This window comes from Diaphorina citri, unplaced genomic scaffold (assembly GCF_000475195.1).
Source record: "Diaphorina citri unplaced genomic scaffold, Diaci psyllid genome assembly version 1.1 scaffold2, whole genome shotgun sequence".
NCBI lineage: Eukaryota > Metazoa > Arthropoda > Insecta > Hemiptera > Psyllidae > Diaphorina > Diaphorina citri.
In genome coordinates this window covers 842,522-868,810 of record NW_007377441.1, presented here as the reverse complement: position 1 = coordinate 868,810, position 26,289 = coordinate 842,522, and the positions used below count along the sequence as shown (strand labels likewise).

Below are 26,289 nucleotides of genomic sequence, written 5' to 3'. Positions count from 1 at the left end.
GAAAAGATAAGAAGGAAAAATACAGAAGTTCTATACGAAACCAAGAGGGGACTTTTTGACGTTCAGAAAATCAGAAGAGCCGGAAGTAATTTTCCAGTGTTTGAAATGCCTCTAATAATACGGTTGCCGGTGACACGTCAAACAATTGCTATCTACGAGTCACTTTCAGCTACCGTGGTCTTGGTGAACATTGGGTTAGGTGACTTTCTCACAGTCACTCTTTCAAATGTCTGGATTAATATAAGGACTTTTAAACTTTTCACTCGCTTGTGATTTGATAGTGTATAATTATGTACTTATCAGGATTTCCCTTCATGATCAACATTTTCGAGATTTCTCACACATCCAGATAATTTCGAGTTTTGTAATCAAAGCTCTGGATAGGAAGGGGGAACAGCCTTACGTAGAGTGGGTTGGCCCAGGAATTGACATACAAACTAATATTTACAAGTAGGTACCCAAACCTATCAAATTTGTGTTTGCAACACATCAAATGATATAAGATAGATATAAGTAATAGCAAATCTTATCTCTAGCTAATCGGCGAAGGAAACATAATAGAATTTGATCATTGTATTTATCTCCTCAGAAGTTTGATTAAACAAAACATGGAGGTTGGAAAAGCCTACGAAGAGAAAAGAGCTCCAAAATTTTTCAATTATTTTCAAATTCAATATTTCAACACAAAAGTTAAATAATTAATTGCGAAGCACGTGAATTTGTTTGCTTTGCGGAAAACCAATGCATTGATGTTCAAAAAATACACGAAATTAGTAACCCCACGGCTATTCAAAGTTTTCACAACAATTTTCAGTGGTGTTTTCTCCTGATCTCATTAAGTATGCAGAAACAATATTGGCAGCGCAAACTTTTCATATTTTTGTGATAAACGTGTTTCAGTCCTTGGTTTTTTCGTGATTCAAAAATGGATTATATTGGAGACCTATACTCTACGTGGTTTGATGCAGTATATCATGCTTTAGTTTAAGTTTCTTCTGGTGTCAGCAAAATAAAATATAGTTGTGCTCTATGTCCGGTGTGATCCATAAATGGATCACATTGGAAATTACCCAAATTGGGCCTCCGTACCTAGCGCTAATTCGCGTTTTTATGCTTCGTACACAATGTGTTAAACATAGCCACCTCCTCAACTGCAGTCAACTAGAACTGGATGAGCCTTGCACACAGGAGGACCTCATGAAGGCAAACCCAAAAGCGTTGGAATAGGATTGATGACATTCCAAGTGATGTTGAAGATGTGGACTATGATGGAGTTGAAGATGAAGGTTATCAATGTAGAGCATCAAGTGCCATCAGTCCATCTCCTGAGTTGGAATAGGATTGATGACATTCTGAGTGATGTTGAAGCTATGGACTTTGCAATGTCCATTTGGGAGCTTTCAGTTGATTAAATTTAATTGATTGAGACAAGGCTCTCGTTCTTTGCTATCCTTTCAAATTCATATCCATGACCCATACCTAGTAGGTACCTCTTGAGTTATTTGCCCGGACATTTTTTTTGCTTTCGTTATTTTTTCTAGCCTGATGTCAAAATCCTGAAAAACCTCCTAGCTGGCTTATAAGCTTTCCTTCTCTCTCTCTCTCTCTCTCTCTCTCTCTCTCTCTCTCTCTCTCATTGTGGCTCTTGTATTTTCCAACCGAAGAAGAATTAAAATTATTGCGTGCATAAGCAAACTTTACTTTTTTTTTCCTTTTTACAAGACTTCTCTTTTTCTCTTTCGCATCAAATCTTTTACCATATAGGTACTTACAGACTTCTGAGAATTTCCCTCTCTCTCTTTTCTGTATGAACTCTTCGCTTTCATCTGCTATACTTGCTTGCTTATATTTTTTTTTTCCATCTCTCCCTCCTTCTCCCGTTCCCTTCTCTCTCATTTTGATAGAAATAACAAGTTCAAAGAATTCCGTATTTCAATTTACGACATCAAAAAAGTACACTCAGTAAAAAAAAAGTCATGTCAGTCTTTTTTACTTTCTACTTTTTTATTTATTCCGTTTTCGATCTTCTGTTTTTTTTTTTTTTTTTCCGATCTTTTTCATTGGTATTCTCAAGTCTGATTTTTTGCTCTCTATTCCCCATTTTTCTCCTTTCAGAGGAAGCTTTCTTTTCTCTCTCTCTAATCGTTCATCTCGTCTCTCTTCATGATGATTTAATGGAATTCTGTATCCAGCATTTCAGTCTTCAAAGTAGACATCTTCAGATACAAATCCACTCAACTCTGAAATTCCGCTTTAATCCCCTATTTAGGCTAAAGCCAATTCGATATTTAAAAACAAGTACAGTTAGGTAGATGGATTTTCTTATTGAAATTTCAATCAAATCTCTTAACAGATGTAGGTATTTACTGGGCTAAGAAAGCTCCATCAGCCAAAACGATGACATATGATGACGCTTTGACGTTTAAAGACGGTCACTCATCCAGATACGCACCACGCTATACGTTGCTTAACCTCAGTGTTAAAACCCTCTTGCTCCCTCAAAAGTGTTGACTATCGATCGAGCAATCCTTCAGAGATTCCTGTAATGCTTGAGTTGGAGTAGCTATCTGCAGGCAACAAAAGACTTTGCCCTCAAAGATGTGTAACAAATGAAATATAGGTTGATGGAAAGAGAGCGAGAGAGAGAGAGAGAGAGAGAGAGAGAGAGAGAGAGAGAGAGAGAGAGAGAGAGAGAGAGAGAGAGATGGACACAGCTTTAGATGCTCAATAACGTGGTAACATTTTTTTGTTATCTCACGTTTTAGATGTCTAGAAAAAACATCATTAAAATTAAATCGTATTTAATTCAAACAAGATAGATAACAAGATTAATAATAATAGACTCTTGAGTGGAAGGCAACCACTAGGCGAGGTTAGCGCCTTAGGCGTTCTCTACCACCAAGATTGGATATCTGCATCTGCAATGCTATAGGATGAAAATCACACAAGAACCAAGTAATTACACAAGTTTAAGTGCATAAGTGCTACTTAAGAATATACAAATGTACAATAATACTTAAATGTAAGTAGATAGATAGGTTTTAATACTAAGATTACTAGCCCAAGTATGTAATCATTGCGATGTAACCTACATAATATGTAGGTATTAATATTATTAACATCCATTGTATATCTGCGTAACCCAAAAACAGCAGGAGTTTTTTAACCCCGATTTTTTTTTTTTTTTTTTTTTTAATCACTCCTCGTCACTGTTTTGTGAACATCCGAATAAAATAATTCAAAGCCTCGTTCTTCCCCTCTCTGAATTAATCTCTTCTTTGAAAAAATTAGGTCTTCACAACTTGAATAATTCTTAACTCTTTTACCTTATTTCTCAATTTAGGAAAAAGAGAAAAAAAAAAATATTTTACACATAATTCGCCAACCCTTTTCCTTGCAAAAATTGAGATTTTTATTCTTTTTCTCCTGAGGAACTATTGTTGGAATTCAGATTCCTGTAAACCCTTTCTTGATTGAATCGATTCGATACACAGGTACACAACCCTTTCCGCAGTGACAAATCAATTGTAATTGAATTAAGATTTATCTTTTTACGATTCTCCAAGTGTGTTTGAGATCTTTACTCTCGAGTTGATTAACATCTTTATAATTTTCCTTCCCTATTGAAAACAGCTTAACTCTTTACAAGCACGTTATCATTTTAATGAACTGCTGGGGACTGGGGATATAACCTCGTGAAACCCTTTATTTTTCGAGAGAAAAATTTCACCGTTTTTCGGAAAAAGTAAGAAGTTCTCACGAAACCGCAAATCTAATCAAAGTGATCGCAATGTCTGCATTGATTGTTGTAAGAACAAATAGACAGTTGATTCGATTTTAACTGAAATTCACAAACGGTAAATTAAAATCACTTCCAGGGCGTTGGCCTACTTTACCAACTGCTCTAATAAATCTCTTCAGCCTGAGTGGGGCCGGGAAAGGCCAACATCACGTCGTGAGAGTAGGTCCCAGACGGTCACCCGTCCAATTGCTAACCACACTCGACGTTGCTTAACTTTCATGGACCAAAATAAGTACTAAGATTTTTTGAATTTCGCGGTCCGCGGTCGTTTTGAGTGATTTAGTATAATTTTTTAAATTTTAGTATAATTTTAGCACGAATCTAGTATAATTTCACTGAAGCCATCTGACAACACTGCACACGGGTCTCGAGAGCACGGAACCCGCACAGCTCAGACGGTATAGGTTAAGTGTGTATCATTGAGATGTGTCAAGAGCTTAATGGAGTTGTGAGTGTTTGTAATTACAGGGAGAGAGAATAAAAAAGTGAACTCCAAGGGGGAAGGAAGAAGGGGATGTCATACACGGTGAGCTTTCAGGCGAGGGTTCAGAAAGTCGTCGAAAGCGACCTTTGAAGTCCGGAGCGAATTTGAGCTTGGACGCAGGAAATAATAAAAAAAAAGATGAGGGTTTCACCGCCGTTTTAATTTCGTAGGGATGAAACAACGGTTACATTAGACTCATGTGGTCTGTGTCGTAGCATGCCCATCCCGTAGTATGCCTCACATCAGATGGGCGAGAAGAGACCTTCGTTGTGCGGAGTGAATTTGAGCTTGGACGTCGGAGATTCCGGGTTCAATTTTCCTCAAAGTCCAAGTTTTTCGGATTATGGTTTAAGATTTATGCAATTATACTTACCTAGGCGGTTGGAGGCAGGCAGTCTGGTCGGCACGGGATTCACGTATCCCTAGTACGCCATCGGAGTGACTGAATGTGTGAATTATTGACCCTTACACTTTCTTTTGGGTGAAGGGTTTTCTTTGAAAATTTTGATTTTCGAAAGTCCAAATAAGATTTCAATAGAAAGTTGATGTAACCAATTTTCCCCTTTCCTTTGGTTGAACATACGTACCTAAATATGGTAGTGTCGAACGTCATCGGTTTCATGGAATTCAGTTTGAAAAAAGGGTTCGAATCCAGTAGATCTTAAAATCATTACATCCATTGTGCCAGAAAGTATGATCCTCTGCCATCATGTGAGATTTTGAGGACCATAAAACAGAAAGCTTAAAGCCACTCCTGGCTGTTCTTATATTAACTCAATATTGTTTCCATTAAATTCCATTTTTATACAAAATCAATTTCAATATTTCATGTTAAAGTTTCTTCTAATCTCCCCTGAGATTCGTTCTGTCACACTGGTAACTTCTTAACTCTCAGTAATTTCTTTACTGTCTTGCTTTTGGTTGTTCACTGAAGACAAAAATCCAAACATGTTATTATTGATGTAATTATGATTCCTATAGAAGCAAGGGCTGGAAATAATATTGTTTTAACTTCCGAACAAGGGAAGATTTCAAAGTGTGGGCTTGACAATTGACATTGTTTTCAATTTACATAATAATATTCTGTATGTGTGTAACATTTTACTGTAATAGTGATTGTTGTTTAGAATTTTCGTTTAACTACCTTTATTCTCGTATTTCCGAGACAGAGGCTGAAGAAGAAAATAATAATTAGTAGTTAACACGCATTTGAGGTTGCTATCTTCTACAACCCTTTCACATTAATTAATGAACAAAAATCTGGTGTGAACATCACACGACTTTCCTTATCCTATTGAATGATGCTTATTTTTATGTTCTATTGTAACTTTTACAATATCTATTGGTTTTTTTTTCATCAATCCTGTCATACACAGATAAGGAGGTTTAGGAGGTGCTATTATTGGTATGTCGTTTATGGTACTCCACACACCTTGCGGTTTTCTTCGGAGAGGGGTGGGTCCTATGCCACGAAAGACTCTGCACCTTGGTTTTTTCATCAATGCTGTCATACACAGATAAGGAGGTTTAGGAGGTGGTATTATTGGTATGTCGTTTATGGTACTCCACACACCTTGCGGTTTTCTTCGGAGAGGGGTGGGTCCTATGCCACGAAAGACTCTGCACTCCCAACTCCTCACCTATTATTTCAAGCACAGGAAAAACGTGGAAAAGTTTATCGATATTTTTGCACGTGAATTGAAAAGTGAGGATCCGTGTAGTTTCAAGCTGTGTCCACACATAGTCGACGGCCGACGGCCATCGCGTCGATTGATGTCAACTGAAACCATCCTCACTGCCTCGACTATGTGTGGACACAGCTTTAGATGCTCTTCAAGCACAGGAAAAACGTGGAAAAGTTTATCGATATTTTTGCACGTGAATTAAAAAGTGAGGATCCGTGTAGTTTCAAGCTGTGTCCACACATTGTCGACGGCCGACGGCCATCGCGTCGATTGATGTCAACTGAAACCATCCTCACTGCCTCGACTATGTGTGGACACAGCTTTAGATGCTACATAGCCACCTCCTCAACTGCAGTCAACTAGAACTGGATGAGCCTTGCACACAGGAGGACCTCATGAAGGCAAACCCAAAAGCATTAGGTCTTCACAACTTGAATAATTCTTAACTCTTTTACCTTATTTCTCAATTTAGGAAAAAGAGAAAAAAAAAAATATTTTACACATAATTCGCCAACCCTTTTCCTTGCAAAAATTGAGATTTTTATTCTTTTTCTCCTGAGGAACTATTGTTGGAATTCAGATTCCTGTAAACCCTTTCTTGATTGAATCGTTAGGTCTTCACAACTTGAATAATTCTTAACTCTTTTACCTTATTTCTCAATTTAGGAAAAAGAGAAAAAAATTATTTTACACATAATTCGCCAACCCTTTTTCTTGCAAAAATTGAGATTTTTATTCTTTTTCTCCTGAGGAACTATTGTTGGAATTCAGATTCCTGTAAACCCTTTCTTGATTGAATCGATTCGATACACAGGTACACAACCCTTTCCGCAGTGACAAATCAATTGTAATTGAATTAAGATTTATCTTTTTACGATTCTCCAAGTGTGTTTGAGATCTTTACTCTCGAGTTGATTAACATCTTTATAATTTTCCTTCCCTATTGAAAACAGCTTAACTCTTTACAAGCACGTTATCATTTTAATGAACTGCTGGGGACTGGGGATATAACCTCGTGAAACCCTTTATTTTTCGAGAGAAAAATTTCACCGTTTTTCGGAAAAAGTAAGAAGTTCTCACGAAACCGCAAATCTAATCAAAGTGATGTTATCATTTTAATGAACTGTATGGGGATAGCCCCGTGAAACCCTTTATTTTTCGAGAGAAAAATTTCACCGTTTTTCGGAAAAAGTAAGAAGTTCTCACGAAACCGCAAATCTAATCAAAGTGATCGCAATGTCTGCATTGATTGTTGTAAGAACAAATAGACAGTTGATTCGATTTTAACTGAAATTCACAAACGGAGATGATACATAAATCCAAGTTTCCTTCAAACGGGTTATGCCTACTATTCAAACTAAGGCCAAGGGTTCTACGTTGCTTAACTTTCATGGACCAAAATAAGTACTAAGATTTTTTGAATTTCGCGGTCCGCGGTCGTTTTGAGTGATTTAGTATAATTTTTCAAATTTTAGTAAGGGTTCTTTTGATTTGAAAAGTAATAATGGGCCAGAAGCCAAAAGAGATAGGTGTTGGATGTATGGAAGAAAATTACAATTATAATTGATGACACAATAAGAAGATACGAATGTCTTGAGATTCTTGAGAAGTAGTTGTATGGCTGTAGTTCCGTTGGGAACTATTGTTATAAAATAGACATCGTTAGATTAAGAAAAGACACTTCTCACTTCATCATATTTTTCGCTGATGGGATTTTATGATGTTGAGTAAACTCCAAAACAGTCAGCAGTACTAAACGTGACAGGATCACATCCAAATACCAAGCATTCACAACGTTGTCTAACTTTAGTGATTCGTTCTGAACCGGTGCAGTATATTCAACGCCTCGCAATCCTCGCAGCTATTGAAAGTTCAAACCTACAGATAAGAAGCTAAGTGCCCGACAAATCCCAAAATATAAATTACATAAAATCTCTTCTTTGAATCGTTTATGGAAAACTTGAAGGCCATTACCAGAAAGAAGTCATTGGTCATTATGTCACGGGCCCGGAGGAATCATTTATTTTTGAGAAAAGAACAAGGGTTCTTCTGGTTTGAAAAGTAATGATGGGCCAGAAGCCAAAAGAGATAGTTGTTGGATGTATGGAAGAAAATTACAATAATAATTGATGACACAATAAGAAGATACGAATCTCTTGAGATTCTTGAGAAGTAGTTGTATGGCTCTAGTTCCGTTGGGAACTATTGTTATAAATAGACATCGTTAGATTAAAAGAAAAGACACTTCTCACTTCATCATATTTTTGGCTGATGGGATTTTATGATGTTGAGTAAACTTCAAAACAGTCAGCAGTACTAAATGTGACAGGATCACATCCAAATACCAAGCATTCACAACGTTGTCTAACTTTAGTGATTCGTTCTGAACCGGTGCAGTATATTCAACGCCTCGCAGCTATTGAAAGTTCAAACCTATACAGATAAGAAGCTAAGTGCCCGACAAATCCCAAAATATAAATTACATAAAATCTCTTTTTTGAATCGTATATGGAAAACTTGAAGGCCATTACCAGAAAGAAGTCATTGGTCATTATGTCACGGGCCCGGAGGAATCATTTATTTTTGAGAAAAGAAAATTCAATTTATGCGAAGTCGACACAAAAGAAATGGAATCCTTTTTGAATAGTAAACCCATTTTCTTGGCAATCGCACACATCAGGATAACACCATTGGTAAGTTGAATCGAAACATTACGAGCAGGACTTACAGGGTCAAAGGAGAAAAAAAAAAAAAAACAGACCGGGGAGCTTTTGCTTTTTGAATAAAAATTGTTTTATTTCGTTTATTTCAAGAGAAGCCTGTTTGTTAAACTTAAATTGCTAAAGCTTTTGTTACCTGTTAAAGTTCAACCTCAAAGCGACTTTGAATATTAGTGGAGATGCCAAAACTACCATTCCTCTAAAACACCTCTAAGGGACCAAAAATTACGCATATTTTTAACATACAGTGATGTTCGTAATTAAAGGTATCGGTAGTTTCGTCATTTCTAGTGTGAAATATTAGTGGAGATGTCAAAACTACTGGACACTGGTTACATGCGTCTCAGCTAGCAAAAGAATCTGAGTGAGGTCTCCAATTCATAGAACTATCAACTAGTATACGTATTGGGTAGTGAACCCTTTTTATCGGTAGTTCTGTCATCTCCACTAACATCAACAGTAGTTTTGGCATCTCCATACATATTAAGCTTATTAAATTTGTGTTGACTGTTAGACTAACACTGTTAGTGTTAGTCTAACAACCCTACTGTTAGTGGAGATGCCAAAACTACCAGTCTCTTCAAATCTTAATGAGCGCATTGAAAGTGGTTACAGGGCAAGTAGGTGTCAGGTTTAGGCAATTTGGTCAACTAGAAAACTCCTGACCCTGTAACTTTCCTCATGGATTTTCTCTGTTAGCTCTCTCTTTCTGTGTAACAATAGAAAAAGAAAAACTGTTAAGATAAGATTTTCTTCTCTCTCCTCTCTTTCCAAATGTTCTTTTCTTCTTTAGTATTAACCTCTCTTTTTGAATTTCAATTCTCCATCTTCCTCTTTCTTTCAGTTAGCCTTTGTAGAGGGAGTGAGAGGTAAATATATTTTATGTAGGTAGTTGAGAACAGACCAAAGTAGGACGTGAGGTGGGGAGGGAGAGTATCTCCTACATCTCCTGTTGTGTTATAAAGTTTACATTACTTTTACTCTATGGCTTAGAGCTTAGGTTCTGATAGTTCTCTGTTTTCATGTTCTGGATTTCTCATGTATTTTATTTGTCCGCCTTTTGTTTGCTCTTGAAATGGAGATAAGAATTCCATTTTTTTCTTTTTCCAAAGTGTTTTCTTCTCCTTTTCTCGAGTTTCAATTGACACTTTTGAGTAATATCACAGTTGGGGTTTTGTCTTTGTCCAAACTGACTTCTGTGAAGATGAAAAACGTGGTTGAACCCTGGGATTGAGTGTCCTGAGCCAGAAAATCCTCACTTGTTCGAATCCTCGGTAGACAAGAATCAGGGTGTGGGGAGAAATCTGAAAAGTCCAAATCATGAAACTCAAAAAGCTGGAAAACATCTACTCTGCCGGGCATTGAACCCGGAATCCACAGCGTGGCGCGACGTACAGACCTCAATGTACAGAGTGATACATATTAAACAGTGGAATATTAACACATTGTGTACGATGTGATCCATTTTTGTATCACAGTCACTATGCTGGTGGTACGGTGTGATCCACTTTTGTATCACGAGAGCAACTGCGTCGGTTGATGAAAGCACAATGTTTCCTCTAGATTTTTTCAGTTTTCCTTTAGATTTTCCAGTGAAGTTTTGGACTTTCGTTTTCAGTGGCCTTCTAAAAAGTGTTTTCAAAGCACCAGTAAAATTGAACAAAAAATACTTTGATATACAAATCAGTTCCACAATACTAAAAGTCCTACAAGAGAATATTGGCTTGCAAAATCGGCCGCCAAACACAACAACTTTCTAACGTTAAAAAATCACATCTGATTCACAAACACAATTGATATTGTAGAAGGTACAGCAAGTCTTGTTCAATTAAAAGGGAAGATCAAGATTATGAAAAAGAAAACAGCTAACAAAGAGAACTATTGAGAATGAATTGTAAATGATGAAAGTATAGTCAAAATAATCAAAAAACTCACGAAGAAAATGAAAAAATCTCAAAGAAAGAAGTAAAATTTTGATTAAAATTGACACACTGAACAAAAGCTATTTAGAATTAATCAGAGAAATTAGTAACTTCAGAAGTCTGACAAAAAGTAACTTTAGTTTCACAAAGACTAGTTGAGCGTATTTAGCTACCGAAAACCGTCTCACCCCTAAATTCGTTAGGTAAACAAACAAAATTCACTTTCCTTTTCCTTATAAATAAATTAGAAACAGTTAGTTACAAAGTTAGTTAAAACAGAAAATTGTACAATGGATTTGTACTTTTTTAGCGAAAAAAATTAGGTAATTTTGAGTTAAATGTCAATGATAAGTACACAATTATGCCGGGACTCCCGGAACGTCAAAAGAACGCGAAAATGCAATAGAAAGTGAAATTTTGTAAACAAAAAATCGTAACACACGTAAACAATTCGTAAACAAGGATCTACAAAAAAAAAAAAAAAGTTCGGGAATAAGAATATTTCTTATTGGATTTTAAAAAATAATAATTTGTAGGATCATTGGATAGATAATAGAGATGACGGACGACTAAGGCGAAAAAAAGGAAAAGAAATTCACATTTGCTGATCCACGGAGCGCCATTGTCGAATGCTGATCGTGATGTTCTCAGTGATAAAGATGCTGCTGATATCACAGATGTCAAGATAACAGAGAACTGTTGCGCGCTGGTTTCATCTCTAGCAGAGCAGAGGGGACCCCCCTGAGTGCGATGTCTAAGCACCACCCATTTCTCTTATCCTCAGCGCTCCGCCTCACAAGGTTCTCTGCTCCCTATAGGAAAGTGTTATATCTTCTCTGACCTCGCTAAGGTTTTGCAGTATCTTCAGTGTTGAACGATATTTTTCTGTCAAAAGGTCATCCTTTATTAATTACTTGGTTCTTTTTTTATTGGATTTGTGTGCGTGACCGCATTTCAGGTGAACGGTGTGACTTTTCGTGTCGTGTGAATTACAGCTTCAATTTTCTTTGAAATAAAGATTTTTTCTCACATATTTATTATTTTATGTAGTTTTCATTTGATTAATTTGTTCCAATTAACATTATTTTTTCTGTAATTATTATTTTTCTCTATTAGTAAATTATTTATTGATAGATAAAATTATCCAAGTTAGTAGGTAAGATGACAACCTGAGTGACCGCGAAAGAGAGTGTGTTTTTAGCTTTTTTCTTCATAATTTCGAATTTTCAAGTTTTTAATAGATCTTGTGTTATCTGTGATTTTAATTTTAATACAAATAGTTTTGAAGTGATAGCGCGATCGAAATGATGGTGTTCAAATTTTGTTAATGTCCCCGATTGAGTGATCTTAATCACATCATCCAAATTTTTTATGGACTTAATAACTCGTCAAGACTTTTGAATGACTGGAGCATTTTATTCTGGCAATATGCAAGGTAAGCCTTTGATGAACTTTACATAATTTTATTAATACAGTAAACAAAGGGAAAACCATTCCGAACCAAAGTTGTGACTTTGTTGAATAATGACCAATACAATTTTTACTGAATGATAAAAGCAAAACATGTTCACCTAAAAAAAGCCTAGAACACAAGTCCATGTTTTAAAAACAAACAAATTAAGATTAGTGGAGATGTCAGATCCACACAATGAATAATTTGGTCACTATTAGTGGAGATGCCAAAATACAACTTGCATCAAAAGTCACAACTTACATTAAAAAAAAAAAAAAAAAAAAAAAAAAAAAAAAAATTTCTCTACCACCAAGATTGGATATCTGCATCTGCAATGCTATAGGATGAAAATCACACAAGAACCAAGTAATCACACAAGTTAAAGTGCATAAGTGCTACTTAAAAATATACAAATGTACAATAATACTTAAATGTAAGTAGATAGATAGGTTTTAATACTAAGATTACTAGCCCAAGTACGTAATCATTGCGATGTAACCTATACATAATATGTAGGTATTAATATTATTAACATCCATTGTATATCTGCGTAACCCAAAAACAGCGGGAGTTTTTTAACCCCGATTTTTTTTTTTTTTTTTTTTTCCATCACTCCTCGACTCGATATTGAGAGTTGATTTTTAGCAGTCTTTCCAACCCTGAAAATCCTGAAATATAAGTTAGAAAAAAAACTCTCTTGAAAGTGTGAGAGTCACATCAAAAACTTCTTCCTTCACTGTTTTATCAGCTTTTGGTATAGCGTGAACCGATAAGCTTATCCAAAATGACCTACTCTCTGTAAGCTACTAAAAATCGCCCAGATCTTCGAGCTCAGTTTGGAATCAGCTTTAGTTGTAGGGACCAACAGGCCTAAAAGTTGGGTTAAGCTTATACGAATCTACCAACTCTTGGAGAAATATTTCCCAACTCTTTTAAAGGGTGGAAAACTTTGCCCATATTCTCTTAGCAACAGAGTACGTACGAGCACATATACCCTGAGAGGGGTGAATGAACTCTGGTATTGAAAAGGAGGTCATGAAACTGCTATGCTATCTGGGGGTGGCGATGTGGAAATGTGGGTGAGGGGATTTGGAGGTGTGAGTATCTGGAGAATCTGAAGTTTCCGGAGATCATTTTGCAGTTTCTAGTGTCAATAAACCCTTGGGGATGCTAGAACTGCACGTAGGAAAAGTGAGACAGGCGGTGCCTAGATTGCCTAGTTTTATTTTGGCAACACACATATTATTTGCAGATTGTGGCGTTTAAAAACAGGACGGAAACGTCTGGCTACTAGAGTTTGGCAAATCTTATCCACCAGAAATTCAACTCAGCAACAAATCACAAACAAGTGAGCACAATTTACAAAAAGCGACCTAAAATGGTCCCTTTTGCACCATCCACCCAAAAAAAAAAACCAAAAAAAAAACCCACTTGCTCCCATAGAAAGCCCAAAATTTTCATGCCGTCAGAGAGATGAAACTGTTAAAACACAGAAAAGTAAGGTGGCTGAATACACAGAGGGGTGAATGAACTCCCTGGAAAATGGAGGTCACAAATGCGTGGGTGGAATTGGAAAAATGTGGTTGGGGGAATTTGGGGAAACAAGAGGAAAGAGTATAGAGTTTGAAAAAGGGAAAGAACTGCCGAAATTGAGGGAAAAAGGGAAATTTTCAGCAAGTGGGATGGAAAACAGGTGAGAGAATGATAAAATGTGATCATTAATTTACTAGCGGTTCATTAAAATGTAGAAAGTAGGAACCGCTCTGAAAAGGGTCCAAATGGGAAAGGCCAAATTGAGCCTAAAATCCAAAGAAAATGATTTTGTATACCTTGGATATTTTCGCCAATTTTGATCAAAATTGGACAAACCGAAATCTTCAAGGAGAAATCTACCAAAGGCCAAACTTCACGTTATCACATTGTAGTACAAAAATTGCAAAGAATCGTCTAAAGCTCTTCAAATTCCTCAGCATCCATCGGGGGAAAATCCCTCTTGCTAAAAGTCTCAGCAAAGTTCTAAGTCCCTCTACAGAGGGGTGAATGAACTCTGGTATTGAAATCGAGGTCACGATTGCGAGGGTGGAATTGGAAAAAATGCGGTTGGGGGAGATCTGGTACGAAAAAGGGGAAGATTTGGGACGAGGGCGAAAGAGGAGATTGGTGGTTAGGGGAGAAGGAGCTGAAAAAGTCCCCGGTGGTTAGGTATTGTCTTTCCAAAAAAGAGGAGGTGATGGGAGTTTCCCCTGTTGAGAAGTTTCTGGAAGAATCTTCCAGAAATTCTCTCTCTCTCTCTCTCTCTCTCTCTCTCTCTCTCTCTCTCTCTCTCTCTCTCTCTCCCATGTTTTCATGTACCTACTTAATGTATTAGTGGAGATGCCAAAACTACAATTAGGTTAGTCTGCGGAGCTCATTGTGTTAGGGGATCTCCAGAATATGTCTATAAATCAAATTATAAACAATACATGTAGGTACCTATCATATTCAAATAAGACGATTTTGTCAAAATAATCCAACATTTACAATATAAATTGGAAAGGACATTATTCTTAATTAGCTATAGCTATCAGTGGTTATCACTAAGAACAAGGAAAGGAAAACAAAGAAATGAAATATTGGATGAGGAAACCAAAGGAAGGAAATGGGGTTTCAATAAGGGTAACACTCTCCGATCATTCAGATAACTAAGATAACCAAATAAGTATCTTGTTGACAAATGAGGATCAACGGGATCTAAAAGAAAACTGGACATTTCAAATCCTCCCAAAGTCCCATAATATGTCATCACTTGTGGGAGCTCCAATTCATCACCTATCAAATCCCGATAAGAAGTATTTTCATCACTTTTTCATCACCCAGAGGCACGTAACATTAATTTCACTTTTTCATCACCTATTCGAGAACTATATTTCATCATTTGACATCATTAGAGATAAACTCATCAACTAAACACAGCATTTCATCAAGCTGAATTTCCTTTCTGTGTCGCAATGAACCTTATAGAAAACTTTATCTCCACCCCATTGGACATCCCAGCAATCTTTTGAATGGTATACTGGGTGACTAAAGAAATATTCCATGGACTTATAATTGAACACTTTGAGGTAAAGAAATATCAGTTGGGTTCAAAGCATTTTGCCAGAAATGGTATATCTCTAAACCCTGAAGAAATGCACTGTAGTACCGGGGTGGGCTTTTCAGACGAATTTTCTGTAAAAATAAATAAATAAATAAAGGTATATCTCTAAAGGAAACTGGACATTTCAGATCCTTCCAAGTATTATGCCTAATCTTGTATCAAAAATCAACTCATTTCCAAAATAAATCAACTGATTTGCTGCTGAACTTTTTAATTTTATTCCAAGTAGTAAAAACATTGGTAATTGAGAAGCCTAATTCCTAGGTTGCTATATTATTTCACTTTTAAAAGCATTAAAGAACTGTCTCATATACTCATATTTATTGTTCGTTTGTCAACATATATATTATCTGGTGTTCCACTCACTCCTCCGATACCCATCACTTCTCCTGCAGTTTCGGAGAAGAAATGATAACTTCCTTCTTTTCATCCACCCCATATCTTCGACATGTAGAGCAATCCAGTATAGAATGACTTTCCAAAGTGACTTCCCATGGCGTAGACCCCTGGCTGTGGGTTTTTACTGACAGCAAAATCTATTATAATGTCCTCCAGGGTATTCATGATCTGGTATTGTATTGAGCAAGTCTATCGCAAGAAAAACATGGTTCATATTGTTCTTTTTCTGTCAGTTATAATTGCTCATTGAAATCCGCGTTGTTTCGTGTATGGGCATTTTTCTAATCTTTGCAATGATTCTGATTCTTATGATTACGATTTGAAGTCTTTTAAGATTATTGATTTTTACCGATAGGACTCTCTTTTAATACCCTTTTCTCTTTCTTCTTCTTTTTTTCTCTTCTTTATCATCTTCTAATACAGGGTTGTCCAACCTTAGGGCACCCGAGGGCCGCAAGAGACCAAGGTAGAGAGTTGGCGAGCCGCAAAAACTCAACTCACGGGGGGGGGGATGGCCTGGTGTAATGTAATTATAATATAATTTTATTTTATTATGAAAACTAACTATGAAATTTGTAAGGTAAACTGGGATACATAACGTACCTTGGAACATTAAATTTATCTAGTATATGGTGCCCTCTAGAACGAAAAATATAAAAGTAGTATGCGTATAGAAGACCAGAGAGCGCCCATATGAAATCATAGGCTTCGATCAGTTATGTTTACAAAATAAACTCGTTTTGAATTTTTTTTATCTAAAAAGTAACTTTTTTCGTGATTTGAAAATTGCTCACAATTTTTTTCTCTTTCTTCTATAAATTTAAAACCTAAAACAGAAGAATACTGTGATGTTTGGTAAGTGTATTTCACTCATTAGCTTTTAAATTACACTTGGTTTTCATACATTTTTCTGTGAAAGTTTCAAAATAGACCACCTAACGTACCTTGGAACACATAACCTTATGTACCTTGGTACTGATTTGAAGTGTATAGTGATAAGGAAACAAAAAGAGAAAAAAACTTGTAGATGGTGAGGATGACAGTGGTGATTTTGTTTGTCCGGACTGCAAATCAATAATCAAAATTCAATGGCTACAGTGATCTTGGTGAGGACAATGTGATTGCATGCATAGAATGCAAGAAGAAATGTCACAGACAGTGCATTCCTAAGGAATACGAGTTTCTAGATGGTGAGGATGACAGTGGTGATTTTGTTTGTCCGGACTGCAAATCAATAATCAAAATTCAATGGCTACAGTGATCTTGGTGAGGTGAAGATGATGACATGTATGGCCTAAATGAGTTAATAGTAGGATTGGCCAACAACTGAGCATAAAAAGCCTTAGTGATATTAGCCTCAAGATGGACTTTTTTTTTCGAAAACCTTACTACCTACCTACAGACCTACTATACATATTATAATCAGGATTACCTATTTGAAAAAATGTTTCATTCAGTTTAAAACTATCTTTTTCATATATTTTATCAAAATTTTCCAGAGTGTTCCAAGGTACATTAGGTCATGTTCCAAGGTACGTTATGATCATGTACCTTGGAACAAAAAAATAGTTTAAGGAAAATTATTTTCCTAGAAAAACTATATAAATATTTCACATGAAAGTACAATAAACGGTTTGTAATTATAATATAATTTTATTTTATTATGAAAACTAACTATGAAATTTGTAAGGTAAACTGGGATAATTGTTATAAATTTGAAAATTTTCATGCATTAATTATTTTATTTAGTATATTTACTGTTATTTCTCATTTTCGTTCATTTTTTTAGGCGGGCCTTCGCGGGCCGCAAAAATGAGCTCGCGGGCGCATGCGGCCCGCGTTCTAATACAATGTTGAAAAGGAAAATGATGCAACTTTCATTGTCAGCCTTTATTGATGAACACTTTTCACTGTTCATGTTCATAATTATGTCATGTCTTTAGCAGATTTTTTAGTCAAATTTATTTTATTCATTTTCACTCTCTTTTACCTTACGAATTTTTAAAGAAGAGAGAGAGAGAGAGAGAGAGAGAGAGAGAGAGAGAGAGAGAGAGAGAGAGAGAGAGAGAGAGAGAGAGAGCCTCAAGTACCATTAGATAGTGCACGAACAGAAAACATATACCTATGTGTCTAATCTTTGTGAATTGTGACAATGTTCGATGGAAATTGGTGGAGATTTCCCATTGCTGTTGGCTTTTTCCACTTGAAATAAAGAGGTATAGGGATCTTAGAGCATTAAATGTAAGTGCAAACCTTTTGGAGGTCATTATCCCTAAACAATTCTTTTTGAAAACCAAGTATTGCTCACATAAAAAGCAAATTTGTGCTATCAAAATTATTAGATAGTGCACGAACAGAAAACATGTAGCTAGTAGGTGTCTAATCTTTGTGAATTGTGACAATGTTCGATGGAAATTGGTGGAGATTTCCCATTGCTGTTGGCTTTTTCGACTTGAAATAAAGAGGTATAGGGATCTTAGAGCATTAAACGTAAGTTCAAACCTTTTGGAGGTCATTATCCCTAAACAATTCTTTTTGAAAACCAAGTATTGCTCACATAAAAAGCAAATTTGTGCTATCAAAATTCGAAATTTCCCCCTTTTAGAGGAGGAGAAAAGAAAGGATACAATTTGTGTGTGAGAAAAAAACGAGACATCATTAGAATATACTCTGTGAGCGATAAATAAAAAATAATAAAGAGAGGAAGAAGTTAAAAAAAAAAAACAGAGAGGAAAATCTCAAAGGTTTCGAGAGAAACGTGATAAAACCGAAACGGAGTTAATAAAAACCACTCGAGGTGTGACCATCTCTCCTAAAAACCAAAAGCCACACATGGTCTTTTAAAGGAGGAGAAAAGAAAGGATACAATTTGTGTGTGAGAAAAAAAAACGAGACATCATTAGAATATACTCTGTGAGCAATAAAAAAAAAAAAATAAAAAAAAAAACAAAGAGGAAAATCTCAAAGGTTTTGAGAGAAACGTGATAAAACCGAAACGGAGTTAATAAAAACCACTCGAGGTGTGACCATCTCTCCTAAAAACCAAAAGCCACACATGGTATCTCAGACACAGAAGTACCAGGCGGTCTCTGTGAGTAATTTGAAGCTCAAACCTAATCAAACTATCAAAGGAAAGTCCTGAGCACCCTCGCAAACACACACTCAGAATGGAGATGTCATTAAATTTACGATTATAACCAACGTTCAACTGCTTTGATCTCTCCCAGAAACTCACATGTGACACTTTTGTGACAAATACTAAACTAAACGAAGTAAATGAGCTATTTCATAGACTTGTTAACATTAACAAGGAATGGTTAGGACACCAGTGACACACCGATTTGTCAGGAGTTGCGTTGGGAAAGATTGCGCTCATTTAATTCAGTTAACGAAATGTCAACCGTCCCTCTAATATATTTGGGGAAAAAATTAGTTTTTACAACGTACACTTACTGGGATTCAATTACAGTATTACCGATATTGATTTCTACTTCCTTCATTATCTATATCTTCATTGAGTAACTATCCTATTGCTAAATGTGGGTAATGTCTGGATAGGCTGGATTACATCAGACTCCACCGAGGCGATGGCGTCTAGTAACAGTCCCAGTCAAGTTGGACAAATTGCCCTTTTGTAGATAGATATCTACAGTTACAAAGACAATAGACAATCCCAATTGCCAATGATCTTCTTCTATGGTGCATTAAGATACCTAAGTAGGTAAGTCATACATACAATCTTAAAGTAATACAAGAAAATACGTACCCATCTAAGAATAAACCAATGGATGAATGGGATGATAATAAAATACATTTGACGATAAGTTGACCATTTAATCATAAAGCCACTGTCTAAACATACATAAAATAATAGATAAAACAACACATGAAAGAAGTTAATACTTAACTAACTTAACATAAGGGTAAGGGGTAAGGGCTGTGTGTAAACACAAGGGGGAAATGTGATACAAAGAAAAAATTATTGTCAAGCCATGCCTAATCCCAAACCTAGGAGACTTTGTCCTCAGCTTTTGTGGTTATAGCTTTCGCTTATCTCTCTAGAACACTAAGCATTCCTCACTCAAATTTTACGACTTGAACGACTTCTTAGCAGAAATTACAAAACAATCGTCGAATAGACTAATCGTATTGAAAAAAAAGATGTTCATATACCTACGAGTAAACCAGATGAGAAAAACAATACGTAGGCGTAAGCACAATAAAGTACATGGAATTGAAATCGCGCTGGACAAAATGTGTCATACGATTATGACTGTGTTCTTGGAACCAATTTGTTTATCACTTGGCGAGATTTGATATTACCGTGTCGTCACAAGGAACTCTGCCGGACAAAAGATTCGAACAGATAGTGACCTCATCAAGTGAAGCGATTCTCATTAACAAGAACAATCAAGCTGTGTGCATTTCAGCTAATCAATTTACTTCTGACTAAACTGAATGTGAAAAAACTGAAGCATTGTCTAATTCTGTTGATGCTAGGCCAAAGCAAAGAGAATCGACTATACCTACACTGGTAGCTATTAGAATCGTACAGGAGGCATTAGTCAGTGTGTTTTGTTTTCTATCTATTGTCATAGAATCATAGGAACATCCATCAATGAGAAATCATTTCAAAGATTTACCAGAAAACCCCCTTGATTAGTAAATTTGAAAACGGGTTTTTCAGAGTAAGATTCTAAATTTTCCCTCGGCAGATGGATATTTTTAGTACAATTTTTCAGCAACGCATTACCTACATCAAAAGGATAAAGCCCCTCAAAACATAGGTATGTGTATTGTATCCCTAATTTAATATCTTGATATCTAAAATCTCATATCTTTGGTATACCCATCCTCTCCGAGAAAAATAAGAATCTGTATTGCGAATTTTAAATTCTAACAAAATGACATCACAGTTCTGGCATCAGCACTTCAGCATGTACGAGACAACTTGTCTGTGCTGATTGTTTATTTGCTGCTTGACATTGGATACCTTCGGTTCTTGTTAGAATAATGATCAGCAATGTGAAGGAAGCGCGGGCTCCTAACTCAGGGTTTGGTGGTTCAGTGCCACAGTGTGGGAGCTTGGGACCATATCAGAATTCTTGTTTTATCCTTAAATATTGGTATCTTTTATCAGTATATTCAGTTGCTAAAAAACGCTTACAGAGTGACATAATAACACGATTAAATTTCCTCAATAGCAGACAGCAGAGGATGTCGAAACATGCTGAGACGTCGATTTTAACGCTATGTTCTGACTGTGTCTGACATTTCTTGTCAGTGTTTTGAATAGACTTCTTCTCAAGTCAATTCGAGTATTCTTCCTGACATCATCAAATAAATCCATTTCTTTCCCCTTCACCCTGGGAGAAACCATTATTATTTGGATCATCAGAATTATTACAAGTGTTCTGATCTCACATCCGTTGCCACAGACGTTATCAGTGATTTACTTTTCTATCCTAAATTGCTGAATGATATGATTTGAATTGGATTTCCAATTTTCTACATCATAAACAAGTGTAGAGATAAGAGATTCTTGAGAAAACGAAATTGATAGTAATGAACATAAAACATTCATTATGTACATTTTTTTTCTTGTAGTAATGAGAACTAAGCTGATCTTAAGATTATAAAAAAGTAGGCAACTGCGGAGCTAAAAAAGAATCGAAGCAATGGGGAAATTTTTACATGGTAAAAACAAATTTTGTCACTCACATTTTGTCCATTTGTACGGAATTCGGCATAACAAATTTCAGAGAGTTTTTTCATCTCTAACTAGGAAAAACAATCGTCATTTTCATTTTGACTGGATGTCATCAGTTGATCACTGACACAATCATCTGAATCATTAGCGTAATATTTCGCCGGATTACAACATTGGATACCTTATCCTCTGATGAGAGCAGATAATACCCGGACAATAATATCATCACCAGTGACATTTGATGCTTGGCATATTTTTTAACATCATCCTGGTGATAGCAGATATTTGATCTGAATCGGATTAAGCGAGCACAAAATATTGTTCACTGTCCTCACATTCGGTTTATTGTATTGTATAAAAGTGTAATATTAGGGTATTTATTTGTTTGTGTCAAAAGCCTTATCGCAATCAATAGCTCGGAAAGATACGGAACCGAGATCTTTGCTTGCATTCTTGGGCTAGGTTAGTGTTTTACAAGCATCTTCCTTCATAAACAAAGATATCTTCTATTTGTAAAAGATTAGCTGAGTCTTTCACAGAGATATTTTTCTGTTGGGAATTCTTGGAAATGTGTTACATCTTGTGGTTGTAACAGATAAGGGTGTCTCATATCAAACCTTTAGCTTAAGTCCTAGGGATTAGGAGGATATGTATAGAGAAATATGATGCAAGGAAACGGAGGCCGATGCAATCATTTATTATTCGCTTGACCTTAAAGAACATTTTGACATGTCATCGTGCAGATAATTATCCTGTTGGAGAATAATCTTTCCAAGATGTTCGGGCCATGTTTTTTGTCGTATTGATATTAATCATCTCCCAAAATTTTCAAATGTTTGATCTTCTTTGAAAACATCGTATCTGCAATCTTCTTTTGATATAAGAAGCAAGTTTTCCAAGGAAACAAACATCAAGGTAATAACCTCTGTATATGCACTAAAATGTACAATTATTACATTATTAATAAAATTATTAGGCATGTTCAATTTAACTCCCATACCAAAAGGTGATCACAATTCTTCAAGATTTCAAGAATATCTGATTCAGGTTCACAGGAATCATATAGGTTCAGAATTTCAGATGTAAATATAAACTCTCTCGCTCCATGCTGTACATTGTGTCAAGACCAAGTAGGTGGGTTGACAATGTTGACATCACTTTCTGCAACTGATAAAAGCTTGTAGGGAAAATGTAGGCGATATAATGCTGACTGCTGACCCAGGATCTCAGAATCTGAACCAAGATAATTATACAGGGACTCCCATGTAGTACAATGTTGTTGTTGCTGCTGTCGTTGTTGTTGTTGTTGTTGTTGTTGTTGTTGTTGTTGTTGTTGGTGTTGTTGTTGAGGGACAAGGGATACTTATAAAATAGAGAGGGCCATGCTGTTCTCAGGTCTGGTATTAAGGATAGTTATGTCCAACGGGATAGGTATTCTTCCTGAGGAGATAATTGAGCTAGGAGGAGTTAAAGGTGGAATAGCCGGAAATATGAAAGAGGCAACAAACCAGTCAATAAATTTAACGATTTACTGAAACCATTAACAAGAAATAAGATTAAAACTATAGATTATCCGGGCAATCTGATGTTACTGGCTTTTGCCGGTCCCACTCAGGCTAGGTGAGGTTAATATGGCGGGGCGGGCAGCTTATCAGAAATGACAAAAAAGCTATGAGGCAAAGATGACATTCGGAGAAAAACAGCACCAAACATACTGCTGAGGTCAATCATCAGTGATGACCAGTCCTATATCATTTGCCAATGCGTTATCTTCTCTGTAGGGATCTAGATTTCCAATGAATGCCTACATAGTATGTTACTTTTTTGCTGAGCATTCAGAATTTAAAAATTCAAGATGGTGGAATGATGGAAATACGAATACTATTAAGTGACGCAGTTTGAGGTAGGATGAAGCTGAACAGTGAGGTAGGTAATGGAAGTAGTCTTATCTTATCATTCATCATACTACTATGTACATGAACCTACTATAAAATACTTCTATCCTATGCTTCATTAAAACATTGGTTTCATAGTCAGAAAGTCAGATAATTTGTGAACAACAATGAATGAAAACTGAATTGTTGAATGACAAATGAGAGGAGAAAAAGTAAAAAGTGGATGTGTCCACTCTACGAAACTCTTCCTTTCTAGCAACTCTTATGGTGATTATTTTCACACATTTGCTATCCAGCAAATCAAATGAAAAGATTTTGGACCAAGAAATGGGGGAGTTGGAAGGAAAAAGTATAACATTAATTACTACTGTTAATAGACAAATTCTCGAATGTTCCGCATAGCAGACATAGCACGTCTTTCCACCCAGGCGACGCGCCTGATAAGGCAATGTCTCGCGGGATACATTGTAGTAATTTGCCAGATCAAATCAGCACGTACCCTTGTAATTGAGTCCTTTTAATCTGATTTGACAAGTAGAGCTCTGGCGAATTCAGCACAGATTGCGAATTCCATGATCAGCAAAATTGGAAATATTGGGATTATCGGGTATCATGAATGTTGTCTGAAATCTCCAATTTGGTCTTACAAGAGGAGGGGTAAAGTGTTCCTGTTGGAGCAACGAGCAACGATACGAGTTTACTACTAGATTCATCTCGTACTACTATAGGCCCGTTGTGAGTTTCATCCGATTTTTTCCCCGAATGTCCTGTAGGCAATGTACTTAATTTAAATGAGAGCGTTCCCACTTACGCACGACACGATTTTTTTTTTTCCGAATGGCAAGTCTGAATGGGCCTTAAGTTGACAGTCTAACCAATTTAAAAACCACATATAATAACTTTTCCTTTCACGTCCACCTCCAAATGTTGTTGCAGGTAGCAGCGAGGATGGAGATGTGGGTCGCAGTGACAACGATGTGGAGGAGGAGTATGGAGATGAAAACGGAGACACCTCCCGCGACAACACCAAACAACTGGACTCCTATTTCATCTCCAACAACAATCACCATCTCCTCCAGTTTCGGTCGGACCTCCTCGAGTTTAGTTTTCCTCCAGAGATCGACATCCGCAGTTCTGGAGGCGTGTGGAGCAAGGCTGTCATTCCCAAGGGCATCCGATGGCCGTTCTTCGGCAAATGGCTGGGCCGACCCATAGATCCGAAATACTCCTGGGAGGTAAGTCATCCTTGGGTTTCTTTTTTCTCATGCATGATTTCTATGTTTGGATAGAACAGCATCAGTGTAAGTAGTGGTAGTGCTTTATGTTGAGGAGATTCCAGTTCAAGTCAAAATAATAAGTTTTAGTCATATTTATCAGTTTTAGCTCAATAATAATATATTTGTGTCAACATTTCAAACAATTGGACGTGGAAGGTGTTTATCCATACTGTAATTGAATCCCAGTAAGTGTACGTTGTAAAAACTAATTTTTTCCCCAAATATTAGAGGCATATTTATCAGTTTTAGCTCAATAATAATATATTTGTGTCAACATTTCAAACAATTAAAAAGTTTTTTCACGATAATTGGGTGGAAGGTTGGACGTGGAAGGTGTTTATCCATACTGTAATTGAATCCCAGTAAGTGTACGTTGTAAAAACTAATTTTTTCCCCAAATATATTAGAGGGACGGTTGACATTTCGTTAACTGAATTAAATGAGCGCAATCTTTCCCAACGCAACTCCTGACAAATCGGTGTGTCACTGGTGTCCTAACCATTCCTTGTTAATGTTACCCTCATTTAAAAAGATGATGGTTGATTTTTTAAATATAATAATTTATTTCATTCTACTTGTTTCTCTCCTTTTTCCAATAATTTCATTTAGAAATGAAAATATTTTTTCTAATGTGTTTCCTGTATTGAACCACAATCTTTTTAATTAAAAATCACAATAGACTTCTGAATTTGAAGCAATGTTGGGCATGAAGTATCTGGACGGGTAAACGGAGTGCACTCAGGCAGCCACAAAAAAAAAGTAAACTCAAATCTTATCACTAAATTCATAATTATATAACGTGTGTAGAGAGATAATAAATGTAATTCTTTAATTAGTTATGTATGTGTCAAAAATAACTATTAATTTTAATATTATCTATCTCACAGATAAATTTCTAATGATGTTAACTGATTTATTGTTTCAAATAAGAAGAAAATGAATATATAATTAATGATATATCATCATAGATTAAAGTAGACATGAATGTTGAAAGAAGTACCTACGGCAAGGATTTGGAAAACAGATGGGGCATTTTATCATTTCCTCGAGCAATGTTCGTCAATTCTGACAACGAAATCAAATTTTCAAAACAGTCACAATTTCGCTCCTGTCCCAATGTCGAAACTACCTACTTACTCCCTATTCAACCTCTTCATCACAATCCTTTCTCTTCTTCAAACTTTCCCTCCCTTGAACAACATCTCATAAAAAGAGTTGCAACATTTATTAATAGGAAGGGTAACACATGCTCTGGAAGACAATGCTGATGAAAGCCTCCACCTTGAAATTTCCAGTTCCCATCAAAGTGGGTGCCACCAACAGTTATCAAGGATGAATAATAAGACTTAATTAGAGCCTACCAAAACTTAATTGTTATTCTGTCTGAGATATTCATATAGAGTTTTGATTGACATGTCACAGGTAACAAGGTCGTCAGACCTCCCCTGGCATGGCATCTTATTATCCAGGTGATAGGTGTAAAATATGCAAGGATCTGTTTTGAACAGGAGCAAATTAAAAAGATATAAAATTTAGAAGGAGATTGCAGCAGAATCAAGGAGCATCGCACATAATTCCCTTGTAAAAAAAACAATTTTATTACGTTTGTTTCTGTAAAACTATTTTATTTTCATCATACTTAGGTGTACATACTTATTTTATCCTTATTTTAGGCCTCTTTTTAGAAAGGATCTGTTTTGAACAGGAGCAAATTAAAAAGATATAAAATTTAGAAGGAGATTGTAGCAGAATCAAGGAGCATCGCACATAATTCCCTTGTAAAAAACAATTTCATTACGTTTGTTT

The 26,289-nt window shown here is 36.1% G+C and overlaps 1 protein-coding gene across 1 annotated transcript in view; it reads left to right on the top strand.

The window, feature by feature from the left end:
• Positions 1–11,436: 11,436 nt before the first annotated feature.
• The window catches only part of LOC103512025 (transcription factor hamlet), a 72,611-nt gene continuing 57,758 nt past the window's right edge, over positions 11,437–26,289 (top strand). The window contains 2 exon segments of the mRNA XM_008476808.3: positions 11,437–12,048; positions 24,143–24,441. Of these exon segments, the coding sequence (XP_008475030.2) occupies positions 12,042–12,048; positions 24,143–24,441 (306 nt within the window). The 5' untranslated portion in view covers positions 11,437–12,041.